Raw genomic sequence first — 18,663 nt, 5'->3', positions numbered from 1 at the left:
CAGCAAGCAGCAGCTCCTTTAGCTCCTGCTACACCTGAGTGTGTCCTAGGGGAATAAAACCTGATGGGATTCCCTTCCACTGCCCAGGGAGGGGGTGCGGGCTGGGCCAGCTGAGCTGGAACCACCAACAGGGACAGCCCAGCCAGGAACACGAGCTGGGGGCATAGCAAAGCCACTTTCCGCAGCTTAAAGTGACTTTTAAAGAGCCCCTGTGGGCACATGACCTTGTCAAGGTCAGTGGCCACGGCAGCAGTGCAATAGCTCCAGCCCCAGGAGCTCTGCTGCATTTGAGGACAGCCAGGGCTCCACACCCTGCTCTGGCTGTGTGTTTGAGGACACCCATTTATCCCCCAGACGTTCTCCCAAGCCCTTCCCAGCTGCCTGTCCTCAGGCAGTGCCTCTGCTCCACAGACGAAATCCATTGAACCCTCATCTGGATTCCACACCAGCAGTGAATAACAAATCCTGGTCACGTGTGCCTGGAAGGAGCTGCGGGGCTGCACAGCAGTGAGGGGATTCTCTAAAATCTGCCACCATGTCATTCCCCCTTAGAGCCACTTCTACAGAGTTCTGTTCAACTCTGAGACCTTTGGGGGTTTGTTTGGGCACAGCACGTTTGGCTGTGGTTGCAGAGGAAAATCAGGAATTTGCTTTGCAGGTGAAGTGACTGCTAGAAATGGATTAGCATTTTGGCACTACAGCAGCCAGCACTCAGTGCTCTGGGAGAAGGAAGCTCTCTTCTCCTCTGCATGCAGGTACCTGCTCCTGGCCCCCTGTGGGCAAATAAAGACAGCATCCCATGAGTGATTTCCTTTGGATTGCTGAAATATTGGCTAGTATTTGTCTGCTTTTCCCATAAAATATACTCATACAAGTGTTCTTATGTGTCTTAAAATTGTTCAGTGCTGTTAGAGTCTCGCTCCCAGAGCAGTGGATGGGTTCAAATCCTACATCCCAGTCAACCAAGATGTGTAAAATTTTTAGGACTTGCTTTTGAAATTATTTTTCCATTTAAGCCAAGCCGCTGTTCCTGATCATACATGAAGAGCTGCAGCACAGAAGGCGACAAGCTGAGAACACATGTTTTAGGGGAAAATGTTAAAGATCATTATTTAAAGGCCTTCACTTGTTAACATGCATTTGCTGATGCTACTTTGAATTCAAGCCATCTGCAATAAAAAGTAATATTTTAGAGATGCATTTTAAGGAAAAAAAAGCAAAGTTTTACTCGTCATGTAAACTGACAGTGCATTGGGAAACTTGGTGAAACTTCACCACGTGGGAGGTGTTGACAACTGAGCATATACCAAGGGAGGGATTTACAGGCACACAGTTCCACAAATACACCCCAGACTGGTATTTGTCAAGACAACCATGAGCCTTCAGCACATTCTTTAAAGCCTTACTCAAGTGGGGTGTTATTTTCCCCATCAGGGCCCTGGTGACAAATGCGCTTTCCTGTGGCCTCGCACTGGTCCCACTGGCCTCTTAATCACCACTGCAAACACCGAAATTCCTACCAGTCTGGCATTTGGAGGTGAAGAACAAGGGGTTATAGGTCAGGAAGCTGCCAAGGGCCAACATAAACCAGGCAGAAATTCCACTGCAAAGTAAAGTAATCTGCCCTGAGAAACTTTCAGTTTTGAGCATGTATTAAGCGCCCAGAGAGCCCTTACACAGAGAGAGGAGCCCAGGTGCAGAGGGGTGGCAGGTTAAGGATGCTGCATGTCTTTCTTGCCAGGAAATTATTATTTTGTACTACACACATTTCTCTGGCTGTATCACAATGTGTGAAATTACAGGCAAAAGTCAACGGGACTCCAATGTGTTTTCTAATCTCTGTCTCCATTTTTAGCAGTGTCAGTAGAGGCACCCCATGAAATGAAAGGAAAGGGAATCTGGATGAGATAAATCACATTTAAAATGACTGAGAGAGGAGGCAGCTGGGAAGAAAAATAAAACAACTTTCTTTTTTTAGGTTAAATAGCACAGAATAGAATCAAAAGCCCAGACTGCTTTGGGTTGTGAGGGCCCTTAAAGCACATCCCAGTCCACCTCTACCATGGACAGGGACACCAATGTCCCACTGTGTCAGGTGCCCCAGGGCCCAACCAGCCTGGCCTCCGGCACTGCCAGGGATGGGGAGCCTGCTCTGCTATGGACAGGAGTGCCATGGGAAGCAGTTTGGGCACTGCCAGGGATGGGGAGCCTGCTCTGCTATGGACAGGAGTGCCATGGGAAGCAGGGATGGGGAGCCTGCTCTGCTATGGACAGAAGTGCCATGGGAAGCAGTTTGGGCACTGCCAGGGATGGAGAGCCTGCTCTCCTATGGGAAGGATTGCCATGGGAAGCAGTTTGGGCACTGCCAGGGATGGGGAGCCTGCTCTCCTATGGACAGGAGTGCCATGGGAAGCAGTTTGGGCACTGCCAGGGATGGAGAGCCTGCTCTCCTATGGACAGGAGTGCCATGGAAGCAGGATGGGGAGCCTGCTCTGCTATGGGAAGGATTGCCATGGGAAGCAGTTTGGGCACTGCCAGGGATGGGGAGCCTGCTCTGCTATGGACAGGAGTGCCATGGAAGCAGGATGGGGAGCCTGCTCTCCTCTGAGCACAGGAGTGCCATGGAAGCAGTTCTGAAAGATGCCGTGCACAGAGTCCAGCTAACAGGAAATGCCCGAATCAGCTCCTGGGCGAGCACAGACTCAGATTATTTGTCACAGCGATTCACCAGGGCATGCATTACCCCAAACACCAACACCTACAGCTGCAGAGGAGGCTCAGCAGCAATCTCTGAGCCTGGCATTTCAACTGCATCACACGGACAGAGACTCCATAAAATGCTGAGGAGCAGACGGAGCAGGAAGGTGCAGCTGGGCCCCAGTGCCAGGCAGAGCCATCCCCTCCTGGCACCCGAGAGCACAGCTTTGCACATCAGAGCCATGGTTATCACAGCTTTGCACATCAGAGCCATGTATCACCCCCCCGGAGGGAGAACGGGAAATAACCTCAGACACAATGCCCAACAGCACACCTGAAAATGGAGCCCGCAAAGCCTTCAGGCAGCAGATGGGTCATGTGCAGCACATCTATCTATTTATCTGTCTGTCTGTCTATCACACTTTATGTCCGTATTTATAGATACATTACACAGGTAAGCACTGATTAATAAGCACAGGCAGGCACTAATTAAGGAGCATAGTTAGGCACTCATTAGCGAGCACAGGTAGATGCTAATTAAGGAGCACAGGCAGGCAGGAACCTCAGTCCCTCATGCTGCACACCGAGGGAGTCTCTGCCTGCAGTGCACTCCAGATAAAACCTGTAGGCTGCTCGAGCAGACATATTTAAAGAGATTTTTACGATTCACACTGCAAAAGGCTAAAAAAAAAAAAAAATCCATCCCTGCTGCAGATGCTTCTATTTTCCCTCTCTGTCCTCTAAACAGTGGGATCAGATGAAGAGTGATGCATCGATTGGTCCAGAGAAGCACCGAGAGGACAGAGAAGGAAAATAAAACAAAAAATGCTAAAAATCCCCCAAGTGTAGAGTAAAATGTGCTCACCAGGTACCCCGAGCGCGGACGCGAGCAGTCGGAGGAGCTAAGGACAGGTTTCCCCGGCAGGCTGCGGGATGCGCTCAGTGCCGGCAGGCTCAGCCATTGCGGAGTCACTGCAGCTCCGGCAGCACGTCAGCAGCGCTGCTGCTCCAGAGCCCTCCCATCCCGGGATCAGCTCCAGAGCCCTCCCATCCCTGCCTGTCGGGATCAGCTCCAGAGCCCTCCCATCCCTGCCTGTCGGGATCAGCTCCAGAGCCCTCCCATCCCGGGATCAGCTCCAGAGCCCTCCCATCCCGGGATCAGCTCCAGAGCCCTCCCATCCCTGCCTTCCCAGATCAGCTCCAGAGCCCTCCCATCCCTGCCTGTCGGGATCAGCTCCAGAGCCCTCCCATCCCGGGATCAGCTCCAGAGCCCTCCCATCCCGAGATCAGCTCCAGAGCCCTCCCATCCCTGCCTGCCGGGATCAGCTCCAGAGCCCTCCCATCCCGGGATCAGCTCTAGAGCCCTCCCATCCCGGGATCAGCTCCAGAGCCCTCCCATCCCTGCCTGTCGGGATCAGCTCCAGAGCCCTCCCATCCCGAGATCAGCTCCAGAGCCCTCCCATCCCTGCCTGTCGGGATCAGCTCCAGAGCCCTCCCATCCCGGGATCAGCTCCAGAGCCCTCCCATCCCGAGATCAGCTCCAGAGCCCTCCCATCCCTGCCTGTCGGGATCAGCTCCAGAGCCCTCCCATCCCGGGATCAGCTCCAGAGCCCTCCATCCCTGCCTTCCCAGATCAGCTCCAGAGCCCTCCCATCCCGGGATCAGCTCCAGAGCCCTCCCATCCCGAGATCAGCACCGCTCCTGCTCCAGAGCCCTCCGTTCCCTCCGCTCTCCCCATTCCGTGGCTGTCCCTTCCCGGCCAGCCGAGGTTGCTGTCCCAAACGTGCTCGGGCCCCGCTCTCTGGCCAGGATCGGCATTCCCAGCTCCAGGAGGAAGCCAAAGCTCTGCATCCAGCACAGCTGGAGCCCTCACGGAGCTGCTCCTCCTGCCTTGCTGAAAAGGGCAGGGGGGGATTGAAGGATATTTGGATTTAAAAACAGCTGCCAGGCTTTGCACTTGCTCCTAGCAATAGAGGTGGGATCAAGTTATAGGATCATGGAATCATGGGCTCTTCTGGGTTGGAAGGGACCTTAAATCCCATCTCATTCCACCACATCCCATGGCAGGGACACCTCCCACTGTCCCAGGTGCTCCCAGCCCCAGTGTCCAGCCTGGCCTTGGGCACTGCCAGGGATGCAGGGGCAGCCCCAGCTGCTCTGGGCACCTGTGCCAGGGCTGCCCACCCTGCCAGGGAACAATTCCCAATTCCCAATCTCCCATCCAGCCCTGCCCTCTGGCACTGGGAGCCATTCCCTGGCTCCTGTCCCTCCATCCTTGTCCCCAGTCCCTCTGCAGCTCTCCTGGAGCCCCTTCAGGCCCTGCCAGGGGCTCTGAGCTCTCCCTGGAGCTGCTCCTGTCCAGGTGAGCCCCCCAGGTGTCCCAGCCTGGCTGCAGAGCAGAGGACTCTGGACTCACTCCCGGAGGTCCATTTTCCGTGGAAGCCCGCGCCCGTGGGAGTGCAGGGCAGGCACTGGGTCTGTATCTCTTACAGGAGTGGCATTCCTGGGTGCCAGCGTGCTCTGCAGGGACCTGGCAGTGCTGGAGAGTGGAAAAGGCAGGCGTTGTTGTAAGGTTTGATTTGAGGACTAAAACACATGGATATAAAGCAGGTCTGGAACCCCCAGGGCACTGCATGCCAGTGCTCCTCACACCTGAGGAAATATCCATTGTCAATACTCACTCACTGAAAATCCCCCTTTCCATCAGGAACTGATCACAAGTAGGCATAAAGGAAATGCATTTGGGTACAAGATACACACCGCCAAGTTCTCTACAAGCAAATAGGATATAGGGCATATTTGTTTGAGTTTGTGTTTTCCTGACATGAGAAATAGTGAAGACTGGGAACTGCTCCCAGCGTATGTCCATGAACTGCTGACAGGAATGACAGAGTGATCTGAGTGCAGGGCTGGGAAGCAGAAACCTATCTTGGAACACAGTTTGAGTTTTAGAAAGAGGGTCTGGGGTTTTTTTCCCCTTAAACAGCAGCTGTGTAGCTGGAACTTTGCATAGAAAATCTTCATTTTCCCTCCATTGAAAGCTCACAACTGCACAGGACAACAAACACATGACTGCTAACCAGATTCCTCAAGTGTGTTCCTATTTTTGTGGATCCCAAACACGCTGTGTTCCCCCTGCCCGGTGGTTTCAATTATCCTTTGCCAAAGGGACATGTAGTGGCACTTGGAGACAACAGGACTGGCTGTGCCTCTGGGAGCTGTGACAACAACGGCTCAGGGACAAATGAAACTGGCTTCTATTTTTAGAGCTGAATTGCAACACTTTGTGGGAGTTTGTAAGCAAAACAAGTCACGTCGCAGGCAGTGGTGTAAGTGACCTACACAAGAGCCCAGCAGTGGTTTGCATCACTCAAAGAATGGGGGTTTGTTTTTCAGCTGGCAAGTGCTCAGGAGAAGCATTCCTCTGGCAGCTTCCATGGGCTGAGCTGCACACAAATGGGAATGGGCTTTAAAAACCTGAAGTTAGTAAGTAAAGAAGAGCTGAAGGCATTTTCATGCTCTGCTTTTCTGATTCACACTAGAAGTGGTCAGAATTTCTTCCATTGTGAGACTGAAAAGCAAACCAGCAGCACTCTGGGTTTGGTTTGAGCCCTGGTTTGTGCCAGCACGGGGTCTGAGCCCCCTGTGACACCGAGCTCAGGGCAGGAAGGATCAATGCCCCTGTGCAGCCACGACAGAACAGCACCAAGTGTGTGGGGATTGCTGAGCAGTGTGACAATGGCCCAGGATGGCACAGAGCGTGTGGGGATTGCTGAGCAGTGTGACAATGGCCCAGGATGGCACAGAGCATTTGGGGATTGCTGAGGAGTGTGACAATGGCCCAGGATGGCACAGAGCGTGTGGGGATTGCTGAGCAGTGTGACAATGGCCTAGGACACAGCACAGAGCGTGTGGGGATTGCTGAGCAGTGTGACAATGGCCCAGGACACAGCACAGAGCGTGTGGGGATTGCTGAGCAGTGTGACAATGGCCTAGGACACAGCACAGAGCATTTGGGGATTGCTGAGCAGTGTGACAATGGCCCAGGATGGCACAAAGCGTGTGGGGATTGCTGAGCAGTGTGACAATGGCCCAGGATGGCACAGAGTGTGTGGGGATGCTGAGCAGTGTGACAATGGCCCAGGATGGCACAGAGCATGTGGGGATTGCTGAGGAGTGTGACAATGGCCTAGGACACAGCACAGAGCGTGTGGGGATTGCTGAGGAGTGTGACAGACATGGCCCAGGATGGCACAGCCCTGCCACGGCAGCAGCCACACCACACACAGGCTTTTATTAACTCTCCAAATGGAATAAAATCAGAGAATCAGCAAATGTCACAAGGGTTTGGGCTGCAGGGGACCTCAAGGCTCATCGTGTTCCAGCCGTGGTGGGCAGGGACACCTTGCACTGTCCCGCATCAGCAGCCTGGGTGAGCAGCAGCAGTGCAGAGAGGACACAAGAGCAGCTGGGTGGTTAATGATGAACCTGGTTCCAAGAAATGCTCAGCATGAAACACACACATGGCTGGATTTCCAGAGGCAGCCAGGGCGGTTAATGGCCAACCCTCGGTGGGATGCAGATGGGGAGTGCTCAGATTTCAGTGGGGTTTGATTGAGCCTGTGTCTGCACAGGAGAGCAACAGTCACAGAATCACTGAATCATTTGGGCTGGAAAATCCCTCCCAGCCCAGGGAGTCCCAGCTGTGCCCATCCCCACCCTGTCCCCAGCTCTGAGTGCCACCCCCAGGTGCCACCTGCAGGGATGGGCACCGCAACCCTCCCTGGGCAGTTCCTGAGCCCCCTTTCCATGGGGAAATTCCTGCTGTGCCCACCCTGAGCTGCCCTGGCCCAGCCTGAGGCCGTTCCCTCTGCTCCTGTCCCTGTGCCCTGGAGCAGAGCCCGACCCCCCGGCTGTGCCCTCCTGGCAGGAGCTGTGAGCCCACTTTCCCAAATCAGTCCTGAAATTTCCACTCTCTCACACTGTACCGCTAGGAAGTGGGTGGATTACTTTGATTTCTGTTAGTAAGAAACCAAAGACACGTCAGCAAACATTATCCATTTCTAAACCAATGCAAGTTTATCACGGGTTTGGGATTACAAACAACTGTGCGATGTGAAATACCTGTCCCTCCCAGCTGGGCTGAGCCTCATGTCAGGCCCAGCCCAGAGGCTGAAAACCAAACACAAAGTTGAAGCTGCCTGAGCAGCAAGTGTGACTCCGTATCCAAATCATTGCCTTTGTTATTCTGTGGAGGAGACAGTCACTGTTTCTGGCTTAAAGGGAATTAATCAATATATGATTGAGTCTGTGACATGCAAGTAAATAAGATTAGAGCGAGTCCCAGCTGTGCAGAGGATCGCAGTGCAACAAATCAATAACCTTTCAAAGACTTCATCCAACAAAAGGAAAATTCACAATTTTTCCTGATGACAGCACACTGCGTCTCTGCCAATTACCCCAAATTTTCTGCCATCAAATTATACATGAAAATAAAAGCATTCACCCAATGACTGATGAAAGAGCAGCTGTGGCTCCCCCTGGATCCCTGGCAGTGCCCAAGGCCAGGTTGGACATTGGGGCTTGGAGCACTCTGGGATGATGGAAGGTGTCCCTGCCATGGCAGGGGTGGCACTGGGTGGGAATTACGGTCCCTCCAACCCAAACCCTCCTGGGGTTCTGTGATTCCATGATCCCCACATCCCTCCTGAGGCAGACAGCCCTTGCTGTGTGACTGCAGTGCTGAGCCCCTGTTCCTCACAGCCGAGGCAGTGCTGGCTGCAGGAGAGGAGCAGATCCCGGAGGCAGAACCTCCTCCCCGAGGAGCAGCTGCTGTACCGGGTGCCCCGTGCCCGAGGCTGCCGTGCCCGGTGCCCGGTGCTGCCGGCAGCAGGGAGCAGCTGCTGTACCCGGTGCCCCGTGCCCGAGGCTGCCGTGCCCGGTGCCCGGTGCTGCCGGCAGCAGGGAGCAGCTGCTGTACCCGGTGCCCCGTGCCCGAGGCTGGCGTGCCCGGTGCCCGGTGCTGCCGGCAGCAGGGAGCAGCAGAGCTCTGCGGAGGAGCGGGAGCGGCAGCGAGCGCAGACACCGGGAACCCGCCCCTCGTTCCCAGCTTCAACCCGGCCTTTGCTCCTGCCACGGACGGCTCTTCCCTACTGGAACGGAACCGTCTCCATTGCCGCTCTTTATCCACCAGTTACACAGAGTGCCGTGCCCACACCCGCAACACCCGGCCTTGTCCTTCTGGGAAGGTTATAAAGCAGTAACTCACAGACAATTACTGATGTATTTCACTTGGGCTTTGTGACTCGGCTGCAGAAAGGCACGGGTGAAAACAATTCCAGACAAGGCAAAAAAGCCTGCATGCTTTAATTAATACTTTGGCTAAATAAAATCAGGTTTTATGCGTCTGTCTTTACAAAGTCCCAGCAGTAAATCAGTATCTGCTTTCAAACAACAACACGAGTTAAGTAGTTCCCGCTGTCGAGGGCCCTGATGGCATCGTGTCAATTAAAGACCAAAACGAGATTTATTTACTATCTATTTATTTATTTATTTGTTATTATTTATTAATTTTCTTGGGGCTGTTTTGTGCAGGGCTAAGAGTCGGACTGGATGACGCTTGTGGGTCCCTTCCAACTATTCTGTGATTATTACCTATTTTAGGGCCATGTATCATTCGCTGTCGGCGCTGGCTTAGCGGCCGCAAGCTGTGACTTTGCAAGCGGACGTGTCTGCTTTGAAACCCCCTCCGTGTATCCCTTGAAACCCCCTCCGTGAATCCTTTGAAATCCCCTCCGTGAATCCTTTGAAACGTCTCCGTGTATCTTTTGAAACCCGCCCGTGTCCGCGTTCCCCGTGTGACTCTGAAGCGCCGTGCGGGAGGCCCGCGGGCCGGCGGGCCGTGCGGAGCGCTCAGCGGGCAGAGAGCGGGAGTCATGAGGGATGATGATGTTCTGAAGGATGATGATGTTCTGAGGGATGATGTCCTGCGGGATGATGATGTCCCACGGGAACCGGTCCCGTTTCCCCGCCCGGCCCTCTCCCTCCCCTCCATCATGGCGGCCCGGGGGGCGCTGAGGGAGGGCGCGCCCCCCCTGCCACGCCCCGTCCCGCCCCGCCGCGCTGGCCAATGGGCGGGCGGCGTGGCGCTGACGTCAGCGGGGCGGTCGCCGTGCGCTGGGGCGGGCGGCGCGCGGTCAGTGCGTGCCCGGCCGCCCGCCAGCCATGTCGCGACAGAGCCCTCAGGAGGAGAACCTGCAGGGTAAGGCCGCGGGCAGCGGCGCGGAGGGCTGGCAGCGCACTGCCCGGGCGCGGAGGGCTGGCAGCGCACTGCCCGGGCGCGGAGGGCTGGGGGCGGACCCGCGCGGGACCCTTCTGTGTCGCGATATTGGGTGATTGCGGTGGCCGATGTGCGCGCCGCAGTGCGTGTCCATCGCCCCGCGTCCCGGGGAGGAGGCCCGGTGCGTGTGCCTGTGAGCAGGGCTGGGGTCAGTCGCGGGGATCGGGTGCTGGATAGCCCGGATTGGCCGGGGAAGGGAAAATCCCCCACACAGTGCGGCTGGCACGGGGGTTGTAGCGATTTAGGGGCCGTCCTCATCGCTCTGTGGAATTCTGCTTCTTAATTCCCAGCGTTGAAAGCTGTATCTTAAGAAAATTACGCTTCCCAGCGCTGATGCCGTGCTTTGCGGTGCTGGTCTGTGCTCGCACATGTGTCCTGGGCTGGGATATCGTGACAGACCCCTCTGTCCCGAGGCCATCCCCGGGACTCGTCTGGCCGGGCTGTTTCGCCTCTCCTGGGCTTCGGTCTGTTTGTGTTTCCAGCTTCATAAAAACACAGCTGCTTTTATCTTTAAATGGTGATATCACAGCCTGTTCCGTGTGCTCCAGCACAGCCCTTCTCTGAGGAGTGTCCGAAAGGAGAAGGAAAGAAAGGGAAAATTGTAAACCCCATCTTCTGTCCCCTTGCTGCTGCAATCCCCATCCTCTCCCTGCTTTATCCTGTATTCCAGTAAGAGTTCAGCAGATAAAGTCTTAATTTGATCTCTAGTGGTTGTGATCGTTCTTTGGTAACAGCTTGAGCTTCCCTAGATTTCGGGGGAAAGGGTAGGGAAGGGTTTGTCTGGCTCTGAACATGCTCCCTGCCACATGCCAGGCACTGTCACGTGGAGGGGAAAATTCCCAAACAAACCCAAACAACAACAAACCAGCTGTGAAGGTAAAGGGGTTTGGAAGAAAAGCATCTCTTCCAAACTCGGCGGCCAGGAATGTTTGTATCCAGCAGGTTTTGTGGTACTTTGGCTGTCCTGATGGAGGTCTGGCTATTTGGGGTGGAGGTACTCGTGTTGTTGATGCACATGAGGCAGTTTGGCTTTGTGCTGTTCCATTTGGCTTTGGAGCCCTCAGTCTCCTCCCAGCCAGGGTATCTGGGCTATCTTTGCTGGTCTGACATTCGTGCTTCATGCTAAAGCCCTGCACTGGCTTCTCCCCACCTGGTTCCTGTGCTGCTGGATGGCTGGGAAGGGACCCTGCAGCTCCAGCTGCTCCTGCTGTGCCTTTGTTCCCTGAGCAGCCCGAGCACCACTGGCCCTGTCTCTCCTTTCCCTGCTGATTCCCTGGACATCCTTGCCCAGAATCCAGGGAATTCCTGCTGCTCTCCTGCTCCTGTCCTCGCTGCTCTGCTCCCTGGGCACTGCTGGGGCTGGGCCACATCTGTTCCACGGTGGGGTTCCTCTGGCATTCGTGTACCTCGGGTATTTTCTGTTCCCTGAGCTCATTCCTGGGGGCCTGGAGGGACAGGACAGCCCAGTGCCAGAGGGCAGGGCTGGATGGGAGATTGGGAATTGGGAATTGTTCCCTGGCAGGGTGGGCAGCCCTGGCACAGGTGCCCAGAGCAGCTGGGGCTGCCCCTGGATCCCTGGCAGTGCCCAAGGCCAGGCTGGACACTGGGGCTGGGAGCACCTGAGACAGTGGGAGGTGTCCCTGCCATGGCAGGGTGGCACTGGGGGGGATTTGGGGTCCCTCCCAGCCAAGGCATTCCAGGATTCCATAGGGAGGGCAGAGCTCCGGGCCTGCAGTGAGCTGTCCCTGCCCAGGAGGGAGCTGTTATTCCCTCCCTTAGGAAAACAGAGCCCATGTGACCGTGTTAAATATACTGCTAGCAGCAAACCCATGACAGCCCTTGCCACACACCCGCAGTTGCTTAACAGCAGCACCTACAAATGGCACTGAAAAAAGGCTGCACTGAACAGTCCCTGGGCTCTGGAGCCCAAAGTCATTTCAACAAACCAACAACTGAACTTTGGCAGCAAAAGTCCTTGAGGCTATTTTGACTGCCACCTATGTTGAACAATAAAAAGTGAACGTACCCTACAAGATCTGTATGTGCAGAGAGAAACACAATGTACTCCTGAGCAGCTGCTTCCCAGGCCTGTGAGCCCTCCCAGCTCAGCTGCCTGCCCTTTGCATTCCGTGCTGTTTATGGGCCGGGCGGCAGGGCTGGCCTGCGTCCCTGCAGGGGCACTGGCAGCCTCAGGCGGCGGGCTCAGCTCTGCTCTCTGCCGCCAGGGTCCTGGGTGGAGCTGCACTTCAGCAATGGCAGTGGCAGCGGCAGCTCCGCGTCCACGGGCAGCCAGGAGCAGGTGCCAGCCTCGCTGTCCATCCACAACGGGGACATGGAGAAGATCCTGCTGGACGCCCAGCACGAGTCGGGCAGGAGCAGCTCCAGGGAGAGCTCCCACTGTGACAGGTGAGCAGGGGCTCTGCCAAGGGCTCCCAGGGATGTCCCAGAGGCACAGACACAAATGCTGCATGGGTGTGTTAGCATGCATGTGCCTGTTCCTATGAACACGCGTGTGCATGTGTGCCTGGAAACCAGAGCAGGTGTCCAGGGCCTCACACAACAGCCCAGCCCCAGGCCAGGTGCTCAGGCAGTGCCATTAATGCATGTGCTGCATTTTGATGGGCTGTGAGCTCTCCAGCCCAAACTGTGTTTGGGAAAGCCCAAACTCCAGGACTCAACCTCCACAGCAGGGCCTGGCCTGGCTGGTGGGGATTCAAGGCAAACCCTGCTGCCACTCCTCGTGTGCTGCCTGTTGTTCTGTGCCAGTGCCAGGGCTCCCCAGCAGCGTGGGCAGAGGCTGGGGGGCAGAGCAGTGGCTGGGGTGGCTGGGCTGTGGCAGCACTGCCCCATGCAGCCCCTGGGGCATGGTGGGGCACTCCTGGGCAGCGTGCCCAGCTCCCAGGTGTCACAGAACACTCACCTCCTCCTTTCCTGGTGCTTCTGTCCTGGTGCAGCCCTCCTCGCTCCCAGACCCCCCAGGACAGCCACAGAGCTCTGGAGATAGAGAGCCACAGCAGTGGGGAGAAGAACAGCTTCCAGGTAAGATCCTCACCGTGCAGGGGGACAGGGGAGCTCTGAGCTTTGGGCAGGAACAGCAGAAGCTGCTGAAGCAGAGCTTGCACAACTCACAGCAGCCCTGGCAGATCCAGCCTGGCTGTGTTTGCTCCTGCACATGGGGATGTTTTGCTTGGGTCTTTCCAATCTGTGACTGAGGTTTTTCAGAAGGATTTGCCCTCTACCTTTGGCTGCTGATGGGGTGCATTTCCTACATCCCCACCAATGCTGAAATGCACCTCCACTAATTCAGTAGGAATTTTAAAAGATATTTTGACAACATCAAGAATTTCTAGAATCACTTAAATATGGCAGCCAAAAATACACAATTTCCAAGCCCTGCCATAGCTTTGATTCCAGGTATTTTAACAATTAATACCAAACCTGAATATCTACTGCTTTGGTAAACTCCCTGTTCATTTTGATTTCACTTTGTAGGTTTGTTTACCTGCAAGGAAAATGAATAAACACATTTGCAACAAGAGTGGGGGAAATAATGTGCATTGACCATATTTAATCAATACAGGGCTTATTGCAGGATGACAGGCTGAAATCTGAAGTCTCCAGTGTAATAAATTAGCTTTTAATATTAAAAAAATGACTCACAAAGCATTTTGAGGAAGGAAGTATTTCAAGGAAGTGAATTTTTCTGCGTCATTTCTACAACTCCTGCCAGACTCCAAGGATTCAGCTTTAGGTTAGCTAAATGTGGTACTGCAAGTTAATTATTACTGGAAATTATTATTTTATATTGTCAGAAACACCCTTCAGCTGTTTAAAGATCATTATTTAGACTTTGAGAACAAATAACCCCAAGTCAGAAAGCCATCAGAATTCCAGCTGCCTGGACAGTTTTATTTCCATGCTGTGTGTGTTTGCATCCAGAGCTGTTGGAATTCTGGGAGCAGGATCTATTTTTATCCCAAGGCCTGGGCTGTGTGGAATGGAGCCGAGCTGAGCCAGGAGCTCTGCCCTGACTCAGCATTTGTGCTGTAACTGCACCAGAGCTGGGGCTGGGGGGCTTGTTCTGGGAGCACACACCTGGCCAGGCTCACCTGCCTCCCAGGAGGGCCAGGGACTGGAACGGGTCCCTGCCAGGAGCTGGGCCAGGACTGCCAGTGACACCTGCCAGCTCTGAGCCTGGCCAGCAGTCCCTGTGCCAGTGCCCATCAGGGCTGGGAGCTGGGGTAGGGCAGGGATCCCTGTGCCAGTGCCCATCAGGGCTGGGATAGGGCAGGGATCCCTGTGCCAGTGCCCATCAGGGCTGGGAGCTGGGATAGGGCAGGGATCCCTGTGCCAGTGCCCATCAGGGCTGGGATAGGGCAGGGATCCCTGTGCCAGTGCCCATCAGGGCTGGGAGCTGGGATAGGGCAGGGATCCCTGTGCCAGTGCCCATCAGGGCTGGGGTAGGGCAGGGATCCCTGTGCCAGTGCCCATCAGGGCTGGGATAGGGCAGGGATCCCTGTGCCAGTGCCCATCAGGGCTGGGGTAGGGCAGGGATCCCTGTGCCAGTGGCCATCAGGGCTGGGAGCTGGGATAGGGCAGGGATCCCTGTGCCAGTGCCCATCAGGGCTGGGGTAGGGCAGGGATCCCTGTGCCAGTGCCCATCAGGGCTGGGGTAGGGCAGGGATCCCTGTGCCAGTGGCCATCAGGGCTGGGAGCTGGGATAGGGCAGGGATCCCTGTGCCAGTGCCCATCAGGGCTGGGATAGGGCAGGGATCCCTGTGCCAGTGCCCATCAGGGCTGGGAGCTGGGGTAGGGCAGGGATCCCTGTGCCAGTGCCCATCAGGGCTGGGATAGGGCAGGGATCCCTGTGCCAGTGCCCATCAGGGCTGGGATAGGGCAGGGATCCCTGTGCCAGTGCCCATCAGGGCTGGGATAGGGCAGGGATCCCTGTGCCAGTGCCCATCAGGGCTGGGATAGGGCAGGGATCCCTGTGCCAGTGCCCATCAGGGCTGGGATAGGGCAGGGATCCCTGTGCCAGTGCCCATCAGGGCTGGGAGCTGGGATAGGGCAGGGATCCCTGTGCCAGTGCCCATCAGGGCTGGGAGCTGGGATAGGGCAGGGATCCCTGTGCCAGTGCCCATCAGGGCTGGGAGCTGGGATAGGGCAGGGATCCCTGTGCCAGTGCCCATCAGGGCTGGGATAGGGCAGGGATCCCTGTGCCAGTGCCCATCAGGGCTGGGAGCTGGGATAGGGCAGGGATCCCTGTGCCAGTGCCCATCAGGGCTGGGAGCTGGGGATATTTTGGGACTGTGCATAAGGATGAAATGCTTGGCTCTGGGATTTCACTGCCAGGGCAGTCTTGTCTTGGGCACATATGGGATATTGGATATGGGATATGGTCTTTGGCATTCTCACCCCACTGTGAGTGAGGATGGCTCTCCCTGCTCCCGCTGTTGATCTGGGATGTGAACACTCCCTGGAAGGGGCTGGGAGGGCGGGTGTCAGTGCTGGGCACTGGTGCTGGCTGCAGGCAGGGCTCCGGCAGCCCCCAGCTGCCCTGCTCGGTGTCAGTGCTGGGCACTGGTGCTGGCTGCAGGCAGGGCTCCGGCAGACCCCAGCTGCCCTGCTCGGTGCCAGGGCAGGCCTGGCAGTGGTGCTGGCTGCAGGCAGGGCTCTGGCAGCCCCCAGCTGCCCTGCTCAGTGCTGGTGGCTCTCGGTTGCAGTCCGAGGAGGATTTCCTGGAGAGGAGGAGGGAGGTGGAGCGGCTGCTGAGGAAGAACGCGGATTGGATCTGGGACTGGTCCAGCCGGCCCGAGAACATCCCGCCCAAGTGAGTGCTGCCACAGCTGCTGGGAGAGCTCCTGCAGCTTCTCCTCCTCCTGCCTGAGCGCACAGCTCACCTTCCTTCCCCAAATGCAGGGAATTCCTCTTCAAGCACCCCCGGCGCACAGCCACGCTCAGCATGAGGAACACCAGTGTCATGAAGAAAGGGGGGATATTCTCTGCAGAATTCCTGAAGGTTTTCCTCCCATCCCTGCTGCTCTCTCACCTGCTGGCCATTGGACTAGGGTAAGGTTCAATTGAAAAAAAAAAAAAAGAGATTTTTTTACCTGCTTTCTTTGAGGCCTGATTCTGATTCCCAATTCCCTCTTTGTCCAAGATGGTTATTCAGGAAGTGCTTCCTGCCCGTGGTATTGCTGTATGGTTGAAGTTTTCTGATTTTCTCCATTTGGGAATTTCTCAGAACAATTAAGGGGCAGGGAAATGAGGAATTCTGTACACTGAAACTGTAGTCACACAACACTTGGCTCCACTGGAGATGAGACTCTTAATCTCACAACTAGGACATCAGCAAAGCAAAAATCTAATATTGAATAGATTTTAAAGTTCCACTGACATAGATTTAAAAATATTTAATATTATTTTAAATTACTCAGTAGATATTTAATGGGGGATGTTTCCTTTCCACATCAGCGTGGGGCAGGTGCTGGGCCCTGGAGCTGGGGAGGGGCACCAGACCAGGGGCAGTCACTGGGGCTGGGCTCCGGAGCAGTTCTGTTCCTGCTGCCTGGTTACAGCTGCCAGGGAGGGCATTCCCAGCACTGCACCACAGCCGGGCTGCCCGTGTGCTCTGACCCCGCTGCAGGATTTACATCGGGAGGCGCCTGACCACCACGGCTTCCAGCAGCACCTTTTAGAGGCACCGGGGGTGGAGCCGAGCAGCCGCAGCTGGAGCGCAGGAGGTGCAGAGGAGGGGAGCTGGTCGTGGCCGTCGTGTGTGTGTCCTGTCCGTGTCCTGTTTTAGTTTAGTCTAAAAATGGGAAGGGAGACGCTGGAGCTCCCGTGTCACATAGAGCCTTCTGGATCAATCCCCGCTGGATAACCCCACGAGCACGTGCAGATGCTGTAATGTCCCTTAGTGCTTTGTAGTGAAGTACCTGAGCATTAGAGCAGCTCCGTGTTTGAATCAGTCCCAGCTTTCAGCAGCCCTTGTGCTGGGCCGTGTCCATGCCGCCCCTCCTGTGCCTGCGGTGGGAATGTTGTCCCTGCTCCTGCAGCCCCCACAGGCAGGGAGAGCCCAGACTGGAGTGGCCTTACAGATGATCCGGAATTCCCAGGGGCTCTCACTGCCCCGGGCAGCCTTTCCTCGGGTAGGTGTGGCTTAGTTCACTTCGGTGGGAGGTGTAAGGTGTTGAGACACAGTGGGAGGAGATGAGCATGTGGGTAAAATCCATCAGTTTGTCCATGTTCAGAGGTAGAATTTGGATTTAGTGCCTACTAAAAGCTGCTTTTGCCAGGACATTCATTTAACCCCAGCAGTTACTCCAGGCTCTCTGCTGTACTTACCGCAGGCTGTCGCTTACAGGCTTTTCCTGTCCCACATCAATGTGCACCTGACCCCAGCCCTGGGCACATGAACCACAGGGTGGCTTCTCCTTGGTTTTTACTGATGCAATGCCTTTCCCTTCCGTGATTTTACCTTATTTAATGAGAAAATGAATGTTTGCCAAAATACCATGTTTTATATATTTAAATAAAAAGGTTCCTGGTGAACTCAGTTGCCTCATTCCTTTTCCTGCAGGGGCTGATGAGGCTCTTGGCCTCTGCCTGCCCCTATCCCACTGGTCACTTGCTGACATGGAATGCAGGTGTTTCCATGGAAACAGCATCAAGCAAACCTCAGCAGGCCCTGGGTAACCTGCACTCACTGCACACACAGGGTGTGATGCTCCTGAGGAGCTGCAAACCATGGAATTGTTGAGGCTGGAAAAGCCCTGTGAGCCCATGGAGTCCCACCATTCCCAGCTCTGTCCATGTCCTCAGGTGCCACAGCCACAGGGCTGTGAGATCCCCCCAGGGATGGGCACTGCAGCCCTTCCCAGGAAGGAATTTTTCCTACCCCAAGAGCAAAGGTGGGATCAGAACCCTTGAATGCTCCGGTGCCGCTTCCATTGCCGGTGTGACTGGGAGCAGCAGATCCCTGCTGAGCACACGCCTGGGCTCTGGCTGGAGAGCGGAGGGGGTTAAACCCCGGGGTCCCCTTTTCACTGCCATTGTCCCCCAGCTCCTTCCCCCCAGAGGTGACACCCTGGGCAGTGCTGGCTGCTCGGGCACAGTGAGGTACTGCAATGTTCGTGCTCACCCGCTCCTCACTGCTGGGACGTCAATCCCAGTTTCATGGCACGACAGCACCAGGGGCTGAGCCCACGGCCTTGGCCTGCAGGGGCTGGGTGAAGCTCCCTCTGCTGCTTCCCCGTGGGCCTGCCCAAAGCCCTGGGGCAGGAGCAGTCCCAGAAGGGTTGGGGTTGGGAGGGAGCTGAAAGCCCACCCAGCACTGCCCCATCCAGTCCCACCCCTTGCCATGATGGTAAAACCTTGCACTAGACCGGGGTGCTCCACTAGGCAGCAGTTTTACCAAACTTGACACTAAAATCTGGTTTTAGATAAAAGGATAAAAATTCCATGAGAATAGTCAGAAGCTAATTGTAAGTGGTACGAGCAAACAGGGCTGTAGAAAAGGAGACTCCACCACATCCTTTTTATGGAAATTCCACTTGTATTTGCTGAAAAAGCAGATCCACAACCAGCAGCCCTGGCTACTCCAACCAATCCCAACTGGAAACACC

General features: G+C 55.6%; 1 protein-coding gene across 1 annotated transcript; it reads left to right on the top strand.

The window, feature by feature from the left end:
• The first annotated feature begins 9,848 nt into the window (after positions 1-9,848).
• On the top strand, positions 9,849-17,590 carry BNIP3 (BCL2 interacting protein 3). The gene is made up of 6 exons (XM_036385919.1): positions 9,849-9,958; positions 12,262-12,442; positions 12,991-13,075; positions 15,760-15,866; positions 15,956-16,105; positions 16,683-17,590. Exons 1-6 carry the CDS (start codon positions 9,922-9,924, stop codon positions 16,732-16,734), a joined length of 612 nt encoding a protein of 203 aa, XP_036241812.1. The 5' UTR covers positions 9,849-9,921; the 3' UTR covers positions 16,735-17,590.
• The last annotated feature ends 1,073 nt before the right edge of the window (positions 17,591-18,663 follow it).

Source organism: Molothrus ater, chromosome 8 (genome assembly GCF_012460135.2).
Source record: "Molothrus ater isolate BHLD 08-10-18 breed brown headed cowbird chromosome 8, BPBGC_Mater_1.1, whole genome shotgun sequence".
Classification (NCBI taxonomy): domain Eukaryota; kingdom Metazoa; phylum Chordata; class Aves; order Passeriformes; family Icteridae; genus Molothrus; species Molothrus ater.
This window is presented reverse-complemented; position numbering and strand designations above follow the sequence as displayed.

Bases quoted from the DNA above. Each gene is read 5' to 3' on its own strand.
- BNIP3 (XM_036385919.1), top strand. From the start codon at position 9,922: ATGTCGCGACAGAGCCCTCAGGAGGAGAACCTGCAGG. The intron at 12,443-12,990 runs GTGAGCAGGGGC...GTCCTGGTGCAG, and splicing joins GAGAGCTCCCACTGTGACAG to CCCTCCTCGCTCCCAGACCC. The intron at 16,106-16,682 runs GTAAGGTTCAAT...ACCCCGCTGCAG, and splicing joins CTGCTGGCCATTGGACTAGG to GATTTACATCGGGAGGCGCC.